This window comes from Cannabis sativa, chromosome 4 (assembly GCF_029168945.1).
Source record: "Cannabis sativa cultivar Pink pepper isolate KNU-18-1 chromosome 4, ASM2916894v1, whole genome shotgun sequence".
Classification (NCBI taxonomy): domain Eukaryota; kingdom Viridiplantae; phylum Streptophyta; class Magnoliopsida; order Rosales; family Cannabaceae; genus Cannabis; species Cannabis sativa.
In genome coordinates, this window is record NC_083604.1 from 22,494,635 (window position 1) to 22,521,153 (window position 26,519).

Sequence of the window (26,519 nt, forward strand, 5' to 3'; positions counted from 1 at the left end):
AGTAAAACCCTGTATCTGATAAATCTAGGAAACTTTATTCACATAGTCATGTTTACTTTCCAAAGTGATGACAACACAATAAACAGGATCAAGTATGTGAAAATGGTTTAAGATGAATTTATAAATCAAATAGACAAGCAATTGATAAAGTGAACCAAAACATACACAAATGAATGAAAAATATTTCTGTTTCTTTATTGATGTTGAATAAAATAGATTACATTCAAATTGAGTTTTATTTAGGGCATAAAATCCAACAATTAGTTAGATATATTTTTTAATAAATAAATTTTAAATTAAATTAAAATTTATATATTTAAAAAATATAATGAAATAATATTAGATTTAATTTTTATTATTATTATTTAAATTAATAATTAAGTAATAAGAACTCTAATACAACTCTAAACAAACATGAATTTCATATTACTTAACTAGTATATGTATGGAGAAAGTTTCAATGATTACACTAAATATATAACTATCATGGTTATATTTTTTTAGCCATTACATTACTATTGAATAGTTGTGATTAATTTAGAAATTAAATAATAATTAACTTAGAACTTAATAGTCACCTAACAATTTATTTCCTTATAAAATTTTAATGAAGATTAATTATATTTTAAAATTTAATTAATTATAATTATTAATTAATTTTTCGTAATTTATTATTAAATAAGAATCTTTCAGTAATTGTTTTGCCCTTAAATTATTAAAATTTTTATAGCAAAACTCTTTATAATTTAAAATTATACACATATAATTCCTAATTAAAATTTTATTATACCTATAACTTTAATTTAAAATTATTACACTTAATTTAAATATTTAAAAAGTAAAGGTTAATTATGATTTTCGTCCCCCGAATTTTGACATGTACTAAATTACGCCCCCTTGAATTTTGAAGACCGTTAAAAATCTCTTTGAACTATTAAGATTGTTTGATTTAAGAACTTTTGTCTAATTTCAGTAGGAAAAGTCTAACATAGAAGAAAGTTCAGGGGACATGATTTGATAAATGTCAAAGTTCGAGGGGCATAATTTGGTAGATATCAAAGTCCGGGGAGATGATTTAATACAAAATTGAATGAAATTGGATAAAAATCCTAAAATCCAACAATCTCAATTGTTCAGGGAGGATTTTTAACAGCTAGAAAAGTTGAGAGGACATGATTTGGTATATGTCAAAGTTCAGGGGGTAAAAATCCTAATTTGCCAAAAGTAAAAAGTGTAATAGGTTAAATATATTTTTTTTAAAAAAAAATGGTTAAACTCCTCCATATCTATATATATATATATATATATATATTGATAAGGATTCATTTACTTAAAAAACCAAACTAAAGTCAAAAAATTAAGTCAAGCTCTCCCAGAAAACAAAACAACCTCAAACTCGAATAAAAAAACTCATACTAATTTCTTCTAGTTGTAAAAAAAAATAATTTAATATCATTTTAAAAAAAATTATTATTTAAAAATTTATTATACAAGAAAATTCTAATTTGTGTAAAAAAAAAATCTAATTTTGGTAAAAAAAAATTATTGTAAATATTATAATTAAAAGGCTTAACTGTTATAATAATTATAGTAGAGATTTATTTAAAAAAAAAATATTTATAATTAATTATTTTAAGAAAATAGTTAATTATAATTAACTGATTCTAAAAAAAAAAAAAATTACCTATTGATAACCTGCTATTACAAATTTACCTATTGTGTTTAAGCCGTGCAAAGCCAAATTACTTTGTCATCCTCTTTTGGTCTTTTAGTTCATGATGTTCGTACTCTTATCTTATCTTTAAATAATGTTGAGTTGTGTTTTGTTAAACGATCTGCAAACAAGCTGGCTCATGTTTTGGCCAGGATTCTTGTTTCTCTCTAGGTCATGAGCTTCAATTGGAGAATTTTTCCAATAAAGTACGTTCTATTGTTATTAACGATTGCTAGTTAATAAAGTTGCTAAGTTTATTCAAAAACAAAAAAAATCACTTGTCCCCAATTTCCTATCCCATTCTTGTCCCTCCAATAATTAACTGCCACCTTTTTCTTTTCCACATGATTTGCTTACTCTTTTCTAAACGTTTGCTCTGTTAGTTAGTTCCGTTTATTTCTTGATCTTCCTACTCACAACCTTTTCTTCATTAATTACAATATTTCTTGGTTTAAAAAAAATATTTACAATATATCTCCACAAAATTCAAAATCATTTCAACTTTCCTTATTTATATCCTACACTCTTAAGAAACCATCAATATATAATAACTAATATTAGACACATAATTATATAATTATGCAAAACTCACTTGTTTGAGCTACCCAGATTAATATGCAACATTCTTAAAAAAATAAATAAAAAATAAAATAAAACTATCAACATAATTATATAAGAATTAATATTAAAAATATCAATAATTTGTATCTAAAGTTAAATATGTATATATATATATATTATAGTTTGGTTTTATTTTAAAACATATAAGGAATGTACATAAACGTTTGTAAATCGCCCAACCCGAATAATTCGCTCAAATCAAACTGAGATAACCCGACGAAAAATACAAACTGAAAAACCAAACAAAAATATAACCTGCTCAATCTTTATATTGGGCTGGTTGAAAATAATAACAACTCGTCCAATCAACCCGAACTAACCCGAACAACTCGATTAAGAGGGTTTTTATATATTTATGTATCATATAATTTATATGACTATTTAAAAAATATAAAGTTCAAACTAATATGTTTTTTTTATGGTGGTTGATTTAAACTTTGAATTCAATCTATATATATTTGTCTCATTATTACAATTAACTAAAATATAACAATTGAATGTAAAAATAAAAAAGAAAATATTAATGGTCGGTTTGGACGGGTTAATCTGACCAAACCACTAATTTCATTGGGCGGGTTAGTACTATTTTCTTTTTTCTTAATTGGATGGGTTATACATAGATTTTTGTAACTCGATCTTTATATTGGGTTGAATAAAATGTAGCATAAACTGATTAACGTACACCCTTACATATAAATATGTTTTTTATAAGAAAAAATATTACAAGTGTGTTTTTTTATAAAAAAAAAAAAATATTAACAAATAATTTTACATTATGTTTTATTATTTTTTTTTTTTATCTTTTAAAGTATTTCTTTTGTGATATAAATAATTTCCCAAGCCTCTACATTAGCTATTTTATCTCTGTTGACTGAGGTTTTCGGCAACCAATAAAATAATAAGAGATTAAAGAGCTGTAAGACATTAAGAGAAGGATTTTTATGTGGTTGGGGCGTTAATGAGCCTTAGTCCATGAGTTTGTATATTTATGAGTGTATTTAATACAGAGAATGTTCTTGGTGAGTATTTACTCTTCTTGCATTTATGCAACCCGAAATTCTCGACCACCATTAATGAGCTTTGAGGGGGTATTTATAGTATTTTTGTGGGGTGATTCCCAGAATCATAGTACATGTATTTCTGTAACTATCAGTAAAGTGGTGTATTCCCAATGAATATACCATGGGTAAGACATGGTCAAATCCCTAGGTGTTGTAGGGATTTTATGTGGATTGTCCTTATTGCCTTTTGGCTGATGTGATTCTTCACGGAGTAGTCGTCATTAGACTTAAGTGATCATAGCCTTGTAGGTGCAGATCGGGGGTTGTGTCGTCAGACTTTATTGTGTGTGGCAGTTCCAACACGCCTTCTCCCATGCGGTATTAAATGCGAGATGATTGCTCAGAGGAAGCCTGACATCTCCCGGAGATGCTTTGATGCCACCTTGGCCTCCGAGAGCATAGAGGACTTCGTATGCCTTCTCCGGGAGGCAGATCCCGGATAATGCCTTTCTTTATAAAGACTTAGCTATTAATTTGAGTGTTAAGACCTTTGTGTCCACGTGTCCTTGTCTGGTTGGTCCACGTATATTGGGCAAAATCAGGGGCAACTATCTCTATTATAATTTTTCTTACATTAACAAGAATGAAAAAAAAAAATTGAAAGAAACATACATAGTGTTATTTCAAATGCAATATTATTTCAAAAATTTGTTTTTTTTATTATTTTAAAGTAGTTTAATCTCAATTTTGCTGAAGTAAATTCCTTTTGAAATTGTATGATTTTATTTTAATATGTAACTAGAAAATATACCGCGCTTCACGTGTGGTTATATTTTATTTAATAATAATTGAATTATAAAATTATATTACATTCTAAATTTTTATATTTCTTATAATTTTTTTGCTCTAATATGAATAATAAATTTACTAAATTTGTTTTTTTCTAATATTTTTATGTGTTTGTTTTCTTAATTAATTCATTATAGATATATATTATTATACAGATTAGGATTAGTCTTCAAAATATATATTGTTTAAATAAATTATATTTAAATTTAAAAAATATATATAACAATTGATATAAATTCAATATATATTTATATGTTTAAAAATATAATGAAAAGGAACTAATTAACATGCATTCACATGAGAAATTTTATAATACTTAATTGAATTATCTCTTTAAATAAAGTATCTCTTTTTTAAGAGTGAATGAATTATTTCTTATGAATTATTCAAAATAATAAAAATAAAAAGTTTGATTTGAGAATGGAGTAATACATTTTTTTTAAAAAAATAATTAACATAATGGCAAATTAATTATTGTTGGATTATATTATTCAAGAAAATATAGAAAACTATAGCATACAGTTTTATGTAAGCTATTTTCATTTAACTTTTTTTTTAGTACAATCATTTTCATTTATTCGAATGAGAATAAATTTAATGAGGTGAAAGTATTTATTTTTTATTTATTTATTTGATGTAAAGGTGAAAGTATTAATAGTGGGAAGTAGAGATAGAAATTTATACCGCGGGGACCTGCCCCTAATGGGGTTGGGATTCCCTGTCTTGGTGGTTAATGGAGCGGTGGTGGGAGACAATTTCAATACCCGAAACGGGGATGGGACAGAGGCGGGGATAATACTATCTGCACCATATCCGACCCCGATATAGGTATATATAATTTATTTTTTATTCTTAACATATATATAGTATATATATCATTGATAATCAAAATTATTTTGATTAATCAAAATTATTTTGATTATCAAAATTATTTTGATTATCTTCCATAATTAAAATTATATATCATATGCTTAAATTATGAAGATCTAATGACGATAGTAAACTGATGATCATTATAGATTACATGTGTAAAGATATTTTCTTCTCGATTCTTAGTTTCATCTCTGTTTGCTTTTTAATTTGTTGGGAGACTTGAGAGGTACAAGACTATGATACTATACTTGGGTTATGATTTTTTTGTTTTTTTTCCAACTTTGAACATATTTAATTTTTATTTTCTACTAGGTAATACTTTTTTAGGTAGATTTGTCTTTTATCTTCTATGAATTATGAATGCATAATAAATATTTGTGAGAATATTGGTTTAATTTAATTTTTTTTTTCAATTATTTTAAATTATTTTTTTATCATTTTGGCTTAATGGATACTCGATGGGTTCCCCATAACCGGGGGTATTCCCCTACCCCGAATACGTAAGTTATTAGACTGTGATGGAGCGGGAATAGGGGTATAAATAGGTAGCAGGGATGGGAGCGGAGATTGCATTCCCCATGCATTAACCGCCCAATTTCCATATCTAGTGGGAAGTGATTTTGGGGAATAGAGATAGATAAAGAAAGTGATGGATAGTTTAAAAAGTTAATAGATGAGTGAGAGAGCAGAAAGTTAACATCTGGCATCTATTTATTGGAGGGACAGGAGTAGGACAGACGATTTTTTCTTCAATAAACACCCTATACATACAGTAGAACCTCTATTTAAGAATACTCTATTCAAGAATAACCTCTAATTTGTTATAAAAAAAAAAATCAAGTCCCAATTTGGGCCAGTTATAAATAAGAATAACCTCTAAATTGTAATTAGTTATACATTTTCTAAGTCTCGTATTAACAAAGTATACCTCTATATAAGAATAATAACATCTTAATAAAATATATACACATGTTTTGTAAATTCATTTACATAAAATTAATAATTTTATTCAAATTGTAATAAATGTATTAACATTATATTTACTCTAAAATAATTCTATTATAATATAGTATTAATAATTATTTATTTAAAAAAGAAAGACCAATATTCAGTACACAATGGTATATTTAATAGTCGTATCTATTGATACGTTTTGTTGTCTCTCTGTCTTGAGAGTTGCTGTTTTGTTTTTGTGAGTATTCCTATGGCATCGAATAGCAGTTTCGAGAGGGATATGGAGGCTACAGAAGGAGTTGTTAGGCTGGATGAGGAAGAGGAAGAGGAAGAAGTGCTAAGGCTTTCGGTGAGTAGGACCGAAGAGATTGTGATCGACACAAGGTGGTGCTTGGTGGGAAAACTATTGACGGGGCGGGTCTCAGACTTTAACGTTTTTCAGAATATGATGGCGTTTCTTTGGCAGCCGGGGATGGGAATGTATGTGAAAGAACTCAACTCGAATTTATTCCTCTTTCAATTTTATCATGAGATCGACATACAAAGAGTTATAGACGGGAGTCCTTGGACATATGACCAAAAACCTCTCATATTTACTAGATTGAAGGAGGGTGATAACCCACGGTTGGTGGAGATTAATCATATAGATATTTGGGTTCAACTCCATGATCTACAATCGGGGAACATGACACTTAGTGTTGTAACGGCCCTCGGGAATTTCATTGGTATGTTCATAGAGTCGGATCCTAATAATTTTGTGGGTGTTTGGAGAGATTTTCTCAGGGTCCGAGTTCGGGTTAATATTGACAAACCAATAAAGAGAAGAATGAAAGTGAGCAATGATGATTCCTCTTGGTACTGGGTTAATTTTAAATATGAAAAACTCCCAACTTTTTTGTTTCATATGTGGAAAAATAGGCCATGCTGAGAGGTTCTGCCCCAGGCTTTTCTTGAACCATTGCATCTACAAGAGAAGCCTTATAGTTTGGATCTGCGGGCGACGTTGCAGAGAAGAAATTCGACATTTGGGGCACAGTGGCTCCGATCAGGGGCGGTGGTGCGGGGTGAATCGAGTCAAGCTTCTCACGGTAGCAGCGGTGAACGAGGAGCCATCTTGATTCCTATGATCCAGGAGCAATCAAGGGGATCGGCTGGCAAGAATCTTGGATATGATATTAATAATAATTTGCTGAATGAGAGGCATACATATGGGGAAAATGTCATAAGGGAAAATGAGAGGCATAATAATGGGAATTCTTTTGATTCCACAATTACAACAATCATTAACTCAAAAAGAAGAAGACCCGATACTAGTGTGGGTGTGTCCATAGGCCCACAAGTTAAGGTTTCTTCTGGTAGTATAGATGAGATGGAGCAAGACAGTGTGGGTTTTTCAAAAAATGGGCCTTTGGCGGGTTCTGGATTCCAGGCTCGCCCAGAGATATGAGTTGCTTGAGCTAGAATTTTCGTGGGCTTGGGAACCCGCGGGCCAAACAATTCTTATCGGACCTTGTGTTCCAAAAGAATCACAATTTGCTTTTTCTTTGTGAAACTTTATGTAATAAGTTATGTATGGAAAGTATTAGAACCCATTTGGGTTATGAAGGTTGTTTTGTAGTAGAAGCCCGTGGGCATAGTGGTGGTTTGGCATTGTTGTGGAAAGAAGAAAGTGATGTGGCCATACAGGGTTTCTCTGCAAACCATATCGATGCTACGATACAGAAGGTGGGCTCTCCTCCATGGCGGTTCACTGGGATTTACGAAGAACCAAGAAGAGAGATGCGGTTTCAGACATGGAATCTTTTTCGTTCTCTAAAAGAAGATAGTAACCTTCCTTGGTATCTTATGGGAGACATGAACAACCTGGGTTCACAAATGGAGAAGAAAGGTGGAAGAAACTACCCAGACCGACTGATTGTTGGCTTCAACAATGCCTTGAGGGATTGTAACTTGATCGATGTGGCTCTGGTGGGCTACCCGTTCACCTGGGAAAAAGGAAGAAATACCACCAATTGGATTGAAGAACGTTTAGACAAAGCATTGGTGACAAACGAATGGCTGTCGTTATTTCCTCAATCTATTTTGTACAATCTAGAGTTTTCTTCTTCTGATCACTGCCCATTACTTCTAATCCTTAAAGGTAACTTTCCAACAACTACTCATCATTCTTTCCGTTTTGAAAATGCCTGGATCCGTGAACCTCTATGCAAGCAGATTATAGAAAGTGGTTGGATGGGTTCGGGTTGCACTAACATTCAAGAGAAAATTTCTAAATGTGGGGAGATGCTTGGGAAGTGGAGAAGAGATATCACGGGCAACTTTCGACAACGAATTACCCAATGCAAAAGCCAAATCCAAAACTCAAAATGGGGGCGTGATCCTATATCAGTACAACAACATAAGGAAGGAAAGGAGAAATTAGATGAAGTGCTGGCCCAACGAGAAAATTTTTGGAAGCAAAGATCAAAACAGTTTTGGCTTAATTCGGGCGACAGAAATAGTAAGTATTTCCATTCAGTCGCAAGCTCAAGAAAGAGGAGTAATAGTCTTAGCCATCTCATGGATAATAATGGTGTTTGGGTTGATTGGGATACGGGTCTTCAAAATGTTATCACTGGGTATTTTCATGACTTGTTTCAATCCTCCAATATCAACCTGGGTTCGATTTTGAATGGTGTTCGTCCTACTATTTCTTGTGATCAGAACAATGAATTGCTGGTGGCTATTTCAGAGGATGAAGTTAGGAAGGCTCTCTCTTCCAAATGCATCCGGATAAGTCTCCGGGGCCAGACGGTATGACCCCGGCCTTTAACCAGAAGCATTGGAGTATTGTTAGGGCGGATGTAGTCCAATTTGTTCGAGATTTCTTTGACTCGGGCAAGTTCCCGGACTCTATTAACGATACTCATATTGTTCTAATTCCCAAGAAAAAGAACCCATCACATATGAGTGACATGAGGCCGATTTCACTTTGCAACGTTCTTTACAAGATTGCCTCAAAGGTGGTGGCAAATAGAATGAAAGGTGTGTTGAACCAAACTATCTCTGAAACTCAGAGTGCGTTTGTGGCCGGAAGACTAATATCGGATAATGTTATGGTGGCTTTTGAAGCGATGCACTACCTGAAAAGAAAGACTAAGGGAAAAAAAGGCTATATGGCACTCAAGCTTGACATGAGCAAAGCTTACGATCGTGTTGAATGGAGTTTCCTAGAATCTATTCTTCGAGTAATGGGGTTCAGTGATTGGTGGATAGGCTTAACTCTAAGTTGTGTGAACTCTATTCGTTACCATGTCATCAATAGCGGTCAGAAGATGGGACCGATTGTTCCTACTCGAGGCATCCGTCAAGGCTGTCCGTTATCACCATACTTATTCATTGTTTGTGCGGAAGGACTCTCATCCTTAGTTAGACACTATGAGGCCACAAGACTTATAACGGGTTGCAAAGTTGCTAGAAGCGCCCCTACTATCTCCCACTTACTTTTCGCGGATGACAGTTATGTTTATTGTCAAGCTTCGGAAGAAGAAGCCAACCATGTTTTACAACTTCTCCAAACTTTTGAAGGCGCCTCGGGCCAAAAAGTTAATCTCCACAAATCATCTGCTTTTTTCAACTCCAATACCGTGGTGAACACCAGAAATAGTATCTGCAATTTGATGCATATTCAGGAAGCAGGGGAGGACAGTATGTATCTGGGGCTCCCAAGTATCGTGGGCCGCAATAAGAACGCTGTTTTGGGGTTCCTTAAAGAGAGAATGAGAAAGAGGATTAATGGTTGGGAGGGACGCTTTTTATCTCGGGCAGGGAAAGAGATTCTCATCAAGACCGTGGTCCAATCTCTCCCTTCGTATGCTATGAACGTCTTCCTTTTCCCGATTGGCACATGTAACGAATTAGAGCGGATGATGGCGAGTTTTTGGTGGAAATCGAACAACTCCAACGGTAATGGCAGCGGTATCACTTGGATGAGTTGGGACAGAATGACAAAACACAAATATGATGGTGGTATGGGCTTCCGAAGCTTGAGGGACTTTAATCTAGCCATGATTGGCAAACAAGGTTGGAGACTTTTATTTAACACTGATCTCTTGCTAGCAAAGTGTTCAAAGCTAGATATTTTCCCCATGGTGATTATCTCTCGGCGGAGTTAGGATCGAACCCAAGTTTCATTTGGAGCAGTATCTTTGCTGCAAAAGATATAGTGAAGTTAGGCTTGAGGAAGAGAATTGGCCCTGGCACTACAGTGCAAATTACAAATGATCATTAGCTTCCTAGTTTGTATCACTCAGTACCTGTCCCTATGGTCCAAGGTCTTGAGAACTTTACTGTCAATAGTCTTTTCCAAGTTAACAATCGATGCTGGGATAGTGATGTTGTGAAGGACTTCTTCTCCCCCGAAGATGCGGCTATCATCCTTGGCATTCCCATTGATCAAACTGGTGGAGTCGATTCTTAGTATTGGGTTGCAGAGAAGAACGGGTTCTATTCAGTTCGAAGTGCATATAATTTACTTCAGGATCTTAAACACCATTCGGCCAACACAGAGGTTAATAAGTTCTGGAAGAATCTATGGACTCTCAAAGTGCCTCCTAAGGCCAAAGATCTTGTTTGGAGGGCGGCCTCAAATTGCCTCGCAACTAAAAGAAACCTGTGTATTAAAAAGGTCCTGGTGGAAAGTATTTGTCCCTTGTGTGGTGTCTTTGCCGAAACAGAATGGCATGTTCTGGTGGCTTGTGATTTCGCATGGTCTTGCTTCGGTTTTGCTGGTTTAGCCACTGTAGCAAGAGATTCTTTCTCTTCTTTGCTGCCATGGCTAAAGGCTACAACTAGCCGTGTAAGCAGCGAGACTTTGGGACGGGTAATCATGTTGTGCTGGGCTATATGGGCAGCGAGAAATGACCTGGTTTGGAAGCAGCGGGCGAGAAGGGTGAGTGATGTGGTAGCTTTTGCAAATTTGAGTCTTGACCAATGGATAAATGCTCAAGGAAAGGGTAATATACCCTCGTTGTCTCCTCTCAAAGATGGAGATGGTGCGGAGCAGTGGATAAAACCGTCTTCAGGTATCAAACTCAATGTAGATGCTGCCATTTTTGCCTCTCTCTTCAAACATGGCTTCGGGTGTGTGGTGAGGAACTCGGATGGTGGTTTGATCTCTGCCTTTGCAGGGGTTAAAGATGGTTCAGTGTCCCCGGAATTGGCTGAAATCATTGGTATTAGGGAGGCTATAAGTTGGCTCAAAGACCATGCTTCCACACGGGCTATTATAGAGACGGATAGTCTTGTTTGTGTTGAGGCTATTCGGAGTGAAGAAACTTTAGCCTCTGCATTTGAATTGGTGGTTGATGATTGCAAAAATATTCTTAAAAATTTGTTCAATGTTTCAATTTTGTTTGTTAAGCGTTCTGCGAACCGTGCTGCGCACTATGTTGCCCGGCACTCTGTTTCTTTAGCTGAACGTGTGTTTTCCATTAACAGTGTTCCTTTGAATCTTATGTCTATCTTGGAAAGCGATTGCTCATTTTAATAAAAAACACTTATTCAAAAAAATAAATAAATAAATAAATATTTATTATTATTATTATTACATTAATATTTTTTGGTATTTTAATTTTATTTCTAGTGTAATTCTATTTAGTTATAACCTCTCAATTAGAATATAATTTATTTGGTCCCAAGTGTATTCTTGAATAAAAGTTCTACTATATATTAAAAAAAAAATTGTTTGATAGTAATTTTTTTAATCACTATGCATAGGCGTGGGTTATAAGGAAATAGTCAATTGCTTAAAAACCAACCCTTCCCCAAAAAAAAATGAATTGTACCAATCACAATAATTTTTTTTTTTCTTTTGAAAGACTACCAATCACAATACTTGATGTTGGACTCTAATTCCAAATAACAATGCTCTGTAGCATGAATTTATCGTCATAAATGGGACTGATGAAGCTCCATTTCAATGAAAGATTAACTCCATTTCTATGAGAGCTTGTGTCTGAAAGAACGTTTCAGATTCTTCTAGTGTTCAGAAAACGATGATAAAATATTACACATAATAGAATAATCTTTGGCTCATGGCCTCATCCATACCCGCGAGAAGAGATACATGACTTCCTGTACATAGCAACAACATTCCTATCTACAGGACGACTAGTAAGAACAACCAGAACTAAAAAGGCTAATCTACTACTACAAGTAACAAACTAATTAATACTACTACTAGGGTCACAAGGGTACATAACCTAGAAAGTTAATATAGGTACATGTCAAGAGTTTTGACATAATTCACATATAGCATCCTAACCAAGTAACAGCATGTCCACCTTACATGTCCATAACATCAAAAATTTCTCCATCTTCCTCGTAGCGTAGATCATCGATGTGGAATTCATCAGACACCATGTTACTACAGCATAGAGCGATGAGGAGATAAGCCTCAAAAGAATATCCCAAATGTAATAACTGTAAAACCTCAAAATTCTAAGGAGTTTGAAGGAATGTTTATCCCTACCTTAAACAGCAGAATCGGAAGCTCACAACCCGCTTAAGTTTTCTATTATAGAAGAAGAAATTGAATGACCATCTGAAAGGAGTACAAAAAAAAGAAGAATCGTTCACCGGTGTGGTCATATAACAGCTTGTAGTATGTCACCATGAGATAGAAACTTACATAGCCCCTCTCTCAAGAAAAGGATCTCCATCAGAGTCTGGACTATAGCAATAAATTTCACATTCCGCCAATTTCACAACCTGTATCAAAAATGGCATGAACTTTCGTCCCAGTACGACTATCATAATGTACTTTCTGTATATTATACTAACCTCATCTAGAGCCTTGTACAAAGTCTCCAACAAGGAGACACCCTCACTTGTTTCTGTCCATTCCTGGTTTTAGATTACACGGAAACCAAGATAAAATGCTTATTAGGAAACTCTTAACAGTTTCCAGCTCATGATGAAAAAAAATAAACCCAGTATAGCGCATGCATTAAACAAAGGAAAGTACAAATGGAGAAGAAGCAAAGGTAGAAAAAAAAAATACAATGAAAGGCAACAAGAGAAAAATATCTTTCAACAAAAATACTAACCCACTAACCCTATGTTTGGAAGTTGGATTTTAGTGAGGAAAGAAAAAGTTAAGGAAAATGTAGGAAAAGAAAAGTGTGGAGAATAAAAAAAATATCAACTTTTTATGTTTGGTGTGGAAAATATTGTTAAATCAAGTTTTTTTCCATACAATTTTTCTTTCCATACCAAACATGAGAATTGTTTTTTTCACTACATTTTCCTTACCTTTATCTTTCACCGCCAAAACCCAACTTTCAAACATAGCCTAAAGCAATTCTATAGGAAAAAAAAGAATACAGAAATGTACAGAAACCAAAAGCCAGAGAAATTCATCTCAAACGTTAAGCATAATAATATTTTTTAGGGAAAATGGTATAATTATAAATGTGCGATAAAATTATTCTAGAATTTTTAATACCTAGAAGTTCGACAACATAGCTTTAACATATTTGACACAACAAATCTATTTCTTTTATTGAGCATCGAAAACCTAACATCGTGGATTTCTTTTATTATTTACCAACTTCTACTTTTCTCACATAAAAATCATTTCAAGTATATTCTCATTTTAAGAAGTTGGGATCATACATGACAATTCCAAATCCCAATAGTTAAGCATGTCTACATATGCATGCAGTGCATCTGGAGAGAAGCACATAAAATAAAAAATATACAAATAAAAATACCTTGGATGCTTCAAACATATAGGTATCAAAAATCTGCTTAAACCCATCCCAGGTTTCCTCTGTGAAGAACTGATGAGCATTCATAGCACTGGAAAATGAAAAAGAAACATTGAAAACATAAAGGAGCCATTTCTCAAGAATAAGAAGAAGTAAACGCCATTATAGCAGCAGGATGTATACCCTCTCATCGAAAAAGCACCAGAACTTTAAGAAATTTTTATGACAGAAATACCACAATTCAACTTTGGGAAATGGAGAGATTTGAACTCTCAACTCCTTCAAGAGGAAAAGTGTCAAAACTGTCTGTCTAACCTCTTGACAACACTCCCAGTACAGTTAGAAGAGGATCACAATGCGGGTTGCAACACCGCTCAATAAGCTGACAGTATCATTACCCGTGATCCTCTTACTTAGATTCATTTCAAAGAATGTGTCATTGATACAACATAAAATATAAATAAAGCAATTCAACTTTGGGAAATGGAGACTTGAACTTGCAGCTCCTCTAAGAGCAATAGTGTCCAAACTGTCTGTCACACCTCTTGACAACATACCCAGTACAGTTGAAGAGGATCACAAAGCGGGTTGCAATGCCGCCCAGTAAGCTGACAGTAGCAATACCCGTGATCCTCTAATTTAGCTTCATTTAAGAAAAAGGTGTGATTGATACAATATAAGATATAAATAAAGCAATTCAGCATTCGGGAAATGGAGAGATTTGAACTCTCAGCTCCTCTAAGAGCAACAGTGTCCAAACTGTCTGTCAAACCTCTTGACAACACTCCCAGTACAATTAGAAGAGGATCACATAGTGGGTTGCAACGCCGCCCAATAAGCTGACAGTAGCATTACCCGTGATCCTCTTGTTTAGGTTTATTTCAAAATAAATGTGTGATTTATACGACATTCGGTATGAATACCTGAAGTCATAATCTGGATACATATGATAGAGTGTCAGAACCAAGTACACCAATGTCTTTCGGCTGTAAGAAGCGAATACGGAAAAACTTGTTAAATACAATACAAGAAACCTGTAAGCATGAATGCATTTTATCCTATCAACAATCATCATTCACGACCTTGATCTGCTCAAAAGAAATTCTGCTGGCGAGGAAGAGTCTGTATCAGAAGATTTTCCAAGATGATCAAGGATCTAAAACAAAAAACAGCATTGACAAATCATCAATAATCAGCAATTTGAAATCAGAAAAAGATAATATGATTACAGCTTATTGGACGTGAAGAATACAGCCATGAAGCATCAAAATGAAGTTCTTTTCTTTTATATAAACATTAATAGTGAAAATGCCTGTATTGAACTCAACAACCCAATTTTTCAACCAAGAATCGGAGTCATTTCCTTATTCACAATACAATCTACAAAGGTCACGCATATACAAGTTAAAAAATACAAAGTTGGCTTCAACCAAACAAACAATACAGATATTAAAAAAGAAAACAATGCACAAATAAATGAGACCAATTGGCATAATGTTAAGAATAAGCCATAAAGAAATCATGTGTGCTTATTTTACCTCATTTTCCAGGCTAAAAGACAACTTCTTATCCGTTCCCGTGTGTTTGCCTAAACAGTAAAATTAACAATAACATTACCAATGTAAATAAAAGAATTCAGTTTCAAACAAATCCAAAAATTTAAACAACTCACAGGAATAAGCTTCAAGGCAACCTTTGATAGTACGCTCTCCAAAATTTAAACAATGCAAAAATCCATTTAATCTGAAAACGAATCCGTCGTTAAAACCTAAAAGAATTATTTGATGAAGAAAAACTACTCGAAGATTACCTTTCTAATGGAGTGTATTCTAGAAACTTCATAGTGTCCCAGATATTCGTTAACGCTAACCTTAACAACTAAAAGTGAAAAGTGAATTAAAATTGTACAATTAACATTTAAATTTGACAAATTCTTCGAAAAGTTTGAAACTGCGAAAGCAAATGGAACATAGATGATAAGGAATGAGATAAAATTAAGAAACTCAAATTACCTCGGAGCAAGCCCTTGATAGATTGGGGGTGGTGCGAAATTCGACCGAATTTGAGTAATTATTGAAATTTTTGGGATCGGGTTGGTTTCAGCAAGCCCTAAATTCGAATATTCGGAATGTGATTTGATTTTCTGTTGTCATTGATCTCTATTTTTTGCCACAAATAATAAATAAATTATTATAATTCAATCTTTATATATAATAGGGGTCTTATGCAATCCCTCACGGACTACACACCTCAGCCTATTTCCTTTGTTGGATTTTTTTTTTTTTGTTTGACAATGAACTTTCATTGAATATAATCAGAATTTAGTACATCATAGAGAAATGGAGAAAAATCATCTATCCAGACTAATTCGCCATCTACTCTGATTGCACAAACTGCTAACTCATGTGCAGCCATATTAGCCGAGCGACGAACATGAATTAGAGATGCCTCAGGAAAATTGGATAGTAAACTAGCAATATCAACTATAATAGAGCCAAATTCATTACAGAAGGAAGATCTTCTAACAAAAGCTAAAATCAAAGCTAAGCAGTTAGATTCAAACGAACTAATAGGCAACCCGATAGTAAGAGTCCAATCCAAAGCTACCATTAAAGCTACAGCTTCTGCTTCCATGGGTGCAAAAGTCCCTACAAAACCATTAAAAAAAATCTAATAAAGGCATTATACTACAAGAATTATTCCTTTAAAATAAATTAATAATAATAAAATAACCTATAAATACCAAAACTATCATAATATTATTGGCCATAAATTATATAGGGTAATAGAATAAGGTTGAAAGAATCCTATTGATACTATCATTTACTCAGCCCCTAAGGCTGAGGAAATGATCTCTGTTCAAAATAACCTTTTAAACTCATACCTCAACAACTACTAAATTATCGATGCTTGAACATACTGAACCTTAAATGACTTATTCAATGAAAGTGATAAAAAAGTAATAAGATTACATATAAAAGTTGTGTTAAAAGTTAAATTTAAACTGTCTAACCAATTATTAATTATAGAATTTTGAAGAGGGAGTTAAATATATTAAATTTAAATTTAAACTATTTAGCAAATCATTTAAAGTTGAGGTTTATAACTAAATCAAGCAGTTTCTTTTGTGTAACTACTGTGAAGGCAGTCATTCAATGTAAAATACAACTGAAATATGTGATTATAATTAAATTATTTAATAAATAAGCGCAATGACAAAGGACATTTTTTCTAAGAAAACTTGAAATCGGTTGTTCTCGTTATGTTCTATTCACATTTTTACTAATTTATTTTCTGGTTTTTTTAGTAGAGATAAGAATCACTGGTGAAGTTGAAAAGTTGATATACGCGTATGATTTGTAAAAAGTGCCCGAGTGGGGTTTTTTGCTCTGTTGCAGTTAGCAGTTTTTAACCGTTTTTTTCCCTGTTCTTCCGTCATCCTCGCCCATTTCTGCCATGATCTCCGATAACCCCCATCCTCTTCCACCACATACTCTCCACGTTCTCCAATCTCTCACACCCAACTGCTGTTTTTCGCCTTCTATTTATTCCTCTGATCAAAGCATTTTCTCCTTATTCCTTCGTTTCTTGTACTCTCTTTCTGACTTATTTCTGTTTATGGAATCTCTAATTGGTGATATGTCTTCCAAAATTGTTTTATCTTAAAAGGAAAGGGCTGCTCATGTCCTTACCGAGACTGATCTTCAAGTTTCAAGCACTCACTCTCAATTTTTCCTTGTGGCCCGATGTCTTTCTAATGATTTCAATTCGAAAACCTTTATGAAACGAATGGGAGAATTTTGGTCTAAGAAATGTCGTTTTGAAGTCACTGTTTCTGAGATACATTCTGATCTTTACTTACTTACTCTTGGCTGTGCAGGTGATAAACTTAGACTTTTGGAGGGGGAACCTTGGCATTACAACAACTATCTCATAGCCTTTTGTCCACTCCACTCCTATAGCCACGTACCCCCCACCTCCACCATCTATCAACCTTACTCCCAAACTCTCACCCTCTTCTGCCAGCATTCCTATTACTGCTGCCACATCTTTATCTGCAAAAGCTAAAGGAAAAGCAATTATGGTTGAAGATGATCTCTCGGGCGAGGGGTCTCCCCAAAGAATTTTCAAAAGACATGTTGAACCTGACAACCTACGAAGTGTTCTTAAACGGTGTAGAAGCAATGTTCAACCTGAAATTCATTCTGAAGGCTCTCCAACACAGTCGGTTTCTTCTCCAATCCAAGATTCCTCTGAATTGAAGTCTTCTTTTCCAGCGGGTGTTGTTGGCAAACAACCCCGCCAGCAGCCATGAATCTCATAAGTTGGAATGCTCGGGGTTTGGGTAACCCGAGTGCATTTCGTCGCTTACGGCTGTTAGTGTGTAAGTACAACCCTCAGCTTTTGTTTCTTATGGAAACCAAAGCTACTACTGGTTCTCTTGTTCGATTTAAACAATCTTTAAATTTCTGTAATGGTTTGGAAGTAGCTCGTGTTGGTTTAAAGGGGGAATTATGTTGTTATGGAAGGAAAATGTTAATGTATCACAGCTTTCAATGAATACAAACCATTTTGATTGCTTTGTGTCTTATGAGGATGGCCCAAGATGGCATTTTTCTGCTGTATATGGATTTCCTGAATCTGTCAACAAGAAATTTACTTGGGAACTTATCAATAGACTTGCTGATGTATCTCCTTTGGACCCATGGTTATTAATTGGTGATTTAAATGAAATATTCTCCCACACTCATAAGAATGGAGGTCCTTTAAGGCATGATAACCAAATGGCTGCTTTTCGAACTACATTGGATAGATGTTTTTTGCAAGACTTTCCTTTTGATGGTGATGAATTCACATGGGCTAAGAATAGGAAAAATCCTTCAACTTTAAAAGAAAGATTGGACTGGTGCCTTATCAATCAAAAATGGACCGATGGTTTAATGCTCCCAAAGCTCACTCATCTTGATTATTTTGGCTCTGATCACCGTGCTCTCTTGGTAAATATTTTTTCCCCTGCCACTACCGATTCTATCACACCAAGAAGGTCTCGCTTTCGCTTTGAAAAACTTTGGTTATCTGATGTCGAGTGTGCTGAGATTATCTCCAATACCTGGCTGCTTCAACCCGATAGTGACATGGTTTCCAATCTTCATTCCAATCTGCAAAATGTTGCAGATAATTTGCAGAGCTGGCACTCCCGTAAGTTTGGGCAGTTAAAGAATGATATTTCTCAAGCTCAATCCCGTGTGAACCGTATCAATAATTCATCTTCTCCAACTTTGTTACATTCTGACACTCTCAACACAGCTGAGTCTATTCTTGATGATCTGTTAGCAAAAGAAGAACAATATTGGCAGTAAAGGTCTCGTATTGATTGGTTACAATCGGGTGATCGCAACACCAAATTTTTCCATGCCAAAGCTAGTGCTAGAAACTCCACCAATAAGATTATATCTTTGAATGATGCTGATGGTAATACTGTTACTCATCGAGATGGGATTTCAAACATTATTTCTCACTACTTCCAAGAACTTTTTACTGCTCAAGAGGAATATCATTGGTCACTCTCTCATGTTCTCTCTACTATCCCAACTACGATCAATGATGACCACAATGAATTTTTGCTTCGTGATTTTACAAGAGAGGATGTCTTTTTTGCTCTGAAATCTATGGCTTTTGATAAAATTTCGGGTTTAGATGGTATGTCGGCTATGTTTTATCACCATCATTGGCACATTGTTGGGGATCTTGTCTCCTCGGTGGTCCTACATATCCTTAATGACAATGGAGACCCTACTATTTTCAATAAAACTCTTCTTACTTTGATTCCCAAAGTCAAGAAGCCGAGCTCTATGAAGGACTTTCGCCCTATTAGCCTCTGCAATGTTGTGTACAAGCTTGTTTCCAAAATGATTGTTTTTCAGGTTTAAGGATGTTCTTCCTTTGGTCATATCTGAAACACACAGTGCTTTTCTTCCCAACCGCTTGATCACGGATAATGTTTTAGTTGCTTTTGAAATGATTCATTCTCTGAAACATCGCAAGAAAGGTTCTATGGGCTATGCTGCTATTAAGTTGGATATGAGCAAAGCCTTTGATCGTGTCGAATGATCTTTTTTGGCTGCGGTAATGGGTAAAATGGGTTTCAACATTCGATGGATCTCCCTTATCATGAGATGTCTGCATACTACATCTTTTTCTTTCAATCTCAATGGTTCTGTGGTTGGTTCCATTACTCCTCAGCGTGGTCTGCGTCAAGGTGATCCGCTTTCCCCATATCTCTTTCTTATATGTTCCGAGGGGTTATCTCGATTATTACAATATGAGGAAAGAATTGGTTGACTTAAAGGATATGTTGTATCTCGAAATGCTCCTATGATATCTCACTTGTTCTTTGCGGATGACAGCCTCCTATTTTGCCAAGCTGATGATCGATCTTATGGGTCTATTAAACGTGCTCTAGACATATATCATCGTGCTTCCGGTCAAGAACTCAACCTAGACAAATCGGTCATGTCTTTCTCTCCCAATACTCCTTCTATTGTTCAGAACTCTTTTCAAAATATTCTTGGTATGCCTATTAGTGAGTGTCACGAAAAATACTTGGGATTGCCAACTTATTCTGAAAGAGATAAGAAGCAACTGTTTAGTGATATTAAAGAACGCATTTGGAAATTGATGAACTCATGGAACGACAAATTTTTCTCTATAGGTGGGAAAGAAGTTCTCTTAAAGGCAGTGGTTCAGTCAATTCCTACTTATGTTATGAGTTGCTTCAAGTTGCCATCTACTTTCTGTCACCAACTAGAGCAAATGATGGCTAACTTTTGGTGGGGTTCAGACAAAGATAAGAAAAAGACTCATTGGAGAAAATGGAAACTTCTTTGCAAAACTAAGATGGATGGAGGTATGGGGTTTCGCTCATTGATACATTTCAACCAAGCTTTATTAGCTAAACAAGCTTGGAGGATCCTTCAATATCCCAATTCTCTTCTCAGCCGTGTCTTGAAAGGAAGGTATTTTTCTCATAATGGTTTTCTACAAGCTCAAAAATCTGGTTGTTCATCTCTCACTTGGGAAGGTATTTGTTGGGGTCGTGATCTTCTTGTGAAAGGTTTGAGGTTAAAAATTGGTGATGGTTCTAGTGTCACATGTTCTTCATGTTGGGTTTTATGACCTAAATAAAACTCATTTCAATATAATCAGATTTACTTATTAATATAGATCAGAAATAACATTTAATGTTGCATGGTTCACATGATTTATTTCATGATTATATGTACATAATGTATGAATTCATGTGAAACCCTTTTCACATACTTGATCCTGTTTATTGTGCTGTCAACACATTGGAAAGTAAACATGACTATGTGAATAAAGTTTCCTAGATTTATCAGACATAGGGTTTTACTGATATGATAATCTACAACAAAGTTTACTTGCATTTGGAGAAGTGCTATGTTCTTTCCAAAGCATTGGTTAAAGTAAAGCTCAGGTTGGATGCATGGAGTATGCATCGGAAGGGACCGATATTGAACTTTGACTTAGATTTATTAAACTTACCGTAATATCTATTCAAGTCAATATCGCCTAGTTGATCCTAGATCAAATGATCTTAATCCTGTTATGATTAGGCTCAATCTCGAGAGGCTATTCGTGTTCTTTGATTTGTTAGTTAAGCCTACTTTTAGGTCTGGGTGATACGTACATTTTGGGAACACGGTAGTGCAATTGAGTGGGAGCGCTAGCATAAACATGGAATCTATAGCTTCTATCTGGCGAATAGTAAGCAAAAGATGATCTCCTTCGAGCTTGACCAAACGAACATAAATGGTGGACTACTCATTTCACATAAGCTGAAATATCATTTATACGGGGTCAAGTGTTTTAAGGAATAAATACATTGTAGGGTGTAACGGTAATCTAATCCCTTTACAGTGTAGATCATTCATATAGAGGATCATTGATCACATTAGGATTATAACAATGGATAACTAATGATGCGTCTATATGGTGGAACATATAGAGCATTCTATATACTGAGAGTGCAATTCTGAGTTCTATGCGTGGATTCAACGAAGAATTAATAAGTTAGTGAATTTTAGTAATAAATTCTTGATCTACTTATTGGAAGCTCGATTATATAGACCCATGGTCCCCGCACTAGTTGAGATAATATTGCTTGTAAGACTCATATAATTGGTTTTGATTAATCAATTATAATTCTCAATTTAGACTATGTCTATTTGTGAAATTTTCACTAAGTAAGGGCAAAATTGTAAAGAAAGAGTTTATAGGGGCATATTTGTTAATTATGATACTTTGTATGGTTCAATTAATAAATATGATAAATGAAAATATTATTTAATAATTATTTATGGTTATTAAATAGTTTGAATTGGCATTTAAATGGTTGAATTTGAAAATTGGCGTTTTTGAGAAAATCAGATGCAGAATTGAGAAAACTGCAAAATCCAAGTAAGGCCCATTACTGTACATGGCCGACCACTTGGTTTGAATTTTTAAACTTATATTTTCATTATTTTAATGCCAAATAATTCAAACCTAACCCTAGTGGAATGCTATAAATAGATAGTGAAGGCTTCAGGAAAATTACACTTTTCTTCTGACACTTCTGAGCCTTCTCTCTCCCTATCTTTGGCCGACCCTTCTCTTTCTCCTTCCCTCTTCAATTTCAAAAATCTTAGTGTGAGAGTAGTGCCCACACACAGCAAGTGATATCTCAACCATAGTGAGGAAGATCGTGAAGAAAGACATTCAGCAAAAGGGAGTTTCAGCATCAAAGATTCAGAGAAAGAGATCCAGGTTCAGATATTAATAATGCTCTGCTATAGAAAGGAATCAAGGGCTAGATATCTGAACAGAAGGAGTCATTATATTCCGCTGCACCCAATGTAAGGTTTACTAAACTTTATATGTGTTTATTTTATCATTTTAGAAAGTTTATATTTAGGGTGTTAATCAACATACTTGTGAGTAGATCTAAGATCCTGGTAAAATAATTTCCAACAACTGGCCTCAGAGCCATTGTAATTGATTTACTTGCAAGAAATTTGGACTTTAAAACGATTGTTTGTTTGTTTTTGGATGGTATCATGTTGTATTAAGTGTTATTTGATGATTGATTGGTGTTTGTGAATTTTTGTTAAAAATAATTGAATATCTGTTTCTGGAATTATTTTTATTGGATAGTATGGAAAAAATTAAGCAAGAAACTTTTTTACAGAACTCAATTTCGATTTAATTTGAATTAGTTATGATTTTTTGAAGATTCGAAAAAACAAAACGGAGTTGTGCTGAAATTCTCATGCGCGCGCGAAAACTGTCCGTAGAGCTCGCATTTTTTTTTTTCGTTTTTCTTCGTTTTTTCATGCTTCTTCATGGAATTAACTTCCGATTTTTTGTGTAGTTCTGTATTTATACTATTACTATTCCTAATTCAATTCTAATTATCATTATGAATTAATTTAATATTTTTTAAATTTAATTCAAGATATTAGTGTAATTTGAATTTAAAAATAGTTAGTATCTATCTTTTTTGCTTAATAATCTATCTTATTTTTAAATTTGATTATACCTTATCTTATTTTTTTAAATTTAAGGTCAGATTTTAAATTTTTTAAATTAAATTTTTTTAATAATTTGACCTTATTTAAATTTAAAATAAGATAACTATAATCATGTAATTTTAAATAGATGTAAGATATTTTGCTAACTTTTAAATTTTGTTATTTTATTTATTTAAATTACATTTAAAATCTGAAAAAGATATTCATTTATCTTTTCTAATTTTTTATTTAATTTTTATTTATAAAATAACATTTAAATTTTAAAAGTAGTTAGCAAATTTTGAAATGATATTTAGGTTGGTTGAAACCTAATTTTTCAAAATTGTAGGTTTAATTTTAAATTTAATTTTTTTTTTTAAATTTTCGACTTTTTTCAAATTTTTTAAAAAAATTTCAAAATTTTTTTTAATTAATTATTTTCGAAATTAATTATTTAATTTAAAATTAAATAAATCCTACATCCAACTATCCAGCTAACCTTGTTGCAGGAGTATTTGTTTTAGCTTGTGTGTAAGTTTTCAAAACCTATTATTGCTTGATTGCAAATAGCCATGGTTAACTTGTTGACAGATCCAATGATCTGATTTTAACTCATGGCTCCCTTGGTCAAGTTAATAATTTGTAACAGGTATATTTACAATCTTCTTTCATCTGTGTATGACCTAGCAACATGATAGGACCCATCCAAAGTGTGCCTGTGTGAGCCTATGTGTTTAATTTCATTATAGATGCATATAGGTTAATGTTGCTAAATAAAATGTCATAGTTCTTGATAGATTTTATTTAGGCCCATTTAGTTTTTGGGCTTAGTCAATTAATAACAGTTGTTCATTTTAAGGTTAAATTCCTCTCTTTTGGGCTTTGTGTGAGAGTTGGGAGCCATAGTAGTGGGTACGACATACTGAACCCAACACCCCCTCACATGAACCACCCCAATTGTGAAGGCCCATTTGCCTGATTTGAATAACTGTACTAGGTTAATTAAACTAGTTTAACCTAATAAAATTGATTAGCAACATAATTAATTTCATTTATTTTGAAATTAATTTAAGAAAATTATAGTTTAAAGAATTTTTTATTCTAAGCTAAACTATATGTATTTTCTTGTATTTAATTAAATATAGAATTATAACCATCTAGATTCTTTCTGAAGCTTAATTTAAATTTTTCATTAAATATTCCTATTTAAGTTGATATTTAGTTATCTACAACTAACCAACTTAAATCTGAATATCTTTTGGATTAAAAAATTTCAAAATTAAGTTGAGGAATTTTAGGCATTGGTTATTAAGATTCTTTAGATATTTTTTTAAATTAACATCTTTTCGAATATTAACTTAAAATGGAATATTTTTAAATTAAGTGGTTACAACTTAATTTTTGATATTTAATTAAATTTAAATTTGAAAATATTTAAGTTCTAGATTTTTTCTAATACAACTTAAATTAGATATTCTTTCAAATTTTGTAGAAAAGATACTTAGTCAAATAAGATATTTTCTAGATAGTTATTTCTAAACTACTTATTATTTATAATATTAAATATGAAAATATTATACATTGTGAAATTAATTATTTAAATAATTAATTTTGGTACAATTTATTTTAAGTATATTTTTTCCTAGTATTAAACTAGAGATTAATAATTAAGCCTTCTCTACACTTAATTATTTATTTCTTGAATTTAATACATTTAATTAATTTGAAAATTAAATATCTAAGTTGATTTTCATAATGATACTTAAATATTTCTTTTTCATGACACTTAATTAAATAGAAAATTATTTTTAGTTGAAATTTATTTTTCAACTAAATTTAAATAATTTTCAAAATATATTTTTTTCTTTATTTTATTAATCAAATTTCGAAATTGCATTTCTTAAATGCTGGAATTTCGAATTTTATTTGAAAAATAGATTAAAGTTGTAAATTAATTATTTATTTTAATTAATTCTTGGATCAACTTAAATCAATGATTTTTTCATTTATTGATTAATTTAAAATAAATTGAATTAAAGTATATTATTAGAAATTGAATTAATTAGTCAAAGGAAAATCTAGATAGATGATATTTTTGCTTGAAGTATTTTTCTAGTGTATTTAATTAAATAGAAAGTTAATATTTAAGTTGATTTTCATCATCATACTTAAATATTTGAAATTTTTCTTATATATTTAATTAAATAGGAAAATTATATTTTTTGTTGTAAATTAATTTTATTAATTAATTTTGGGCCAACATTAAATTAGAATAATTTTTCCAGGATTAATTTTTATTTTAACATGCATTTTCGAAAATTGTATTCTTAAATACTTTAATTTTTCGAAATGCAATATATTTTATAGAAAATTAAATTTGAGTTGTAAATTAATTTAATTTAATTTTGTAACAACTTAAACTGAATATTTTTTTAAATATTTATTGGAAATTATTACTGTTGCTCCAAAATTCGCCCAAAATACGTGGACCAGTCGAGAGGGGACACGTGGATCAGATAACTTGGAAAGATTTGCTAAGTCTTTGTGCGCCACCAGGAAGCGCTGTTAGCATGGGTCCCGGAGGAGGCAGCCGGAGTACAAGGTACTCCAGGAAGCTAGTATAGCGTGAAGGCTCTCCGGGATATGTCAGGTCTCTCCCGAGCAATCAAGTCGCATTTAATGCTGCATGGGAGGAAGCGTGTTGGGACTGTAACACGCAATAAAGTCCGACTAAGACAACCCCCAAACAAGTTAGCCGCTTACAAGAATGATCATTTAAGTCTAGCGACGGCTACTCTGCGAAGAGTCACGTCAATCACAAGGCAAAAAGGACATTCTCCATAAAAGCCCTACAGCACCTAGGGATTTGACCATGCATCACCCATGGTATATTCATCGGAAATGCCCAACTTTATGGATACTTACAGACACATGTGTAAGAACAATTCTAGGGATTACCCCACCAAAACACTATAAATACCCCCTCAAAGCTCATTTAATGGGGTCGAGAATCTTGGGTTGCAAAAGAGCAAGAAGAGAAAATACTCACCAAGAACATTCTCTGTATTTAAGAGAAAAACATTCTCTCAAGTGTAGAATCTGTATTAAATACATCCATTAATAACAGTGGCTCGTGGACTAAGGCTCATTAACGCCCCAACCACGTAAAAAGTCTTCATCTCACTTT

General features: G+C 33.1%; 2 protein-coding genes across 3 annotated transcripts; one reads left to right on the forward strand and one right to left on the reverse strand.

Annotated features, from left to right (window-relative positions):
• The first annotated feature begins 8,807 nt into the window (after window positions 1-8,807).
• LOC133036861 (uncharacterized) lies at window positions 8,808-11,539 on the forward strand. The gene is made up of 3 exons (XM_061113624.1): window positions 8,808-10,074; window positions 10,305-10,459; window positions 10,532-11,539. Exons 1-3 carry the CDS (start codon window positions 8,808-8,810, stop codon window positions 11,537-11,539), a joined length of 2,430 nt encoding a protein of 809 aa, XP_060969607.1.
• Window positions 11,540-12,034: 495 nt separating this feature from the next.
• On the reverse strand, window positions 12,035-15,947 carry LOC115715103 (uncharacterized). Of its 2 annotated transcripts, none has more exons than XM_061113421.1 (11): window positions 15,776-15,947; window positions 15,574-15,633; window positions 15,436-15,506; window positions 15,302-15,351; window positions 14,846-14,919; window positions 14,687-14,749; window positions 13,767-13,854; window positions 12,835-12,897; window positions 12,683-12,762; window positions 12,524-12,595; window positions 12,035-12,418 (listed from the first exon to the last, which is right to left on the reverse strand). In XM_061113421.1, the coding sequence occupies exons 2-11, from the start codon at window positions 15,603-15,605 to the stop codon at window positions 12,337-12,339; spliced, it is 675 nt and encodes a 224-aa protein (XP_060969404.1). In that variant the 5' UTR covers window positions 15,606-15,633; window positions 15,776-15,947; the 3' UTR covers window positions 12,035-12,336. The 2 variants fall into 2 exon arrangements, with proteins under 2 accessions (XP_060969404.1, XP_030499768.1); XM_030643908.2 differs by having other exon boundaries at window positions 15,574-15,641.
• Window positions 15,948-26,519: the final 10,572 nt, after the last annotated feature.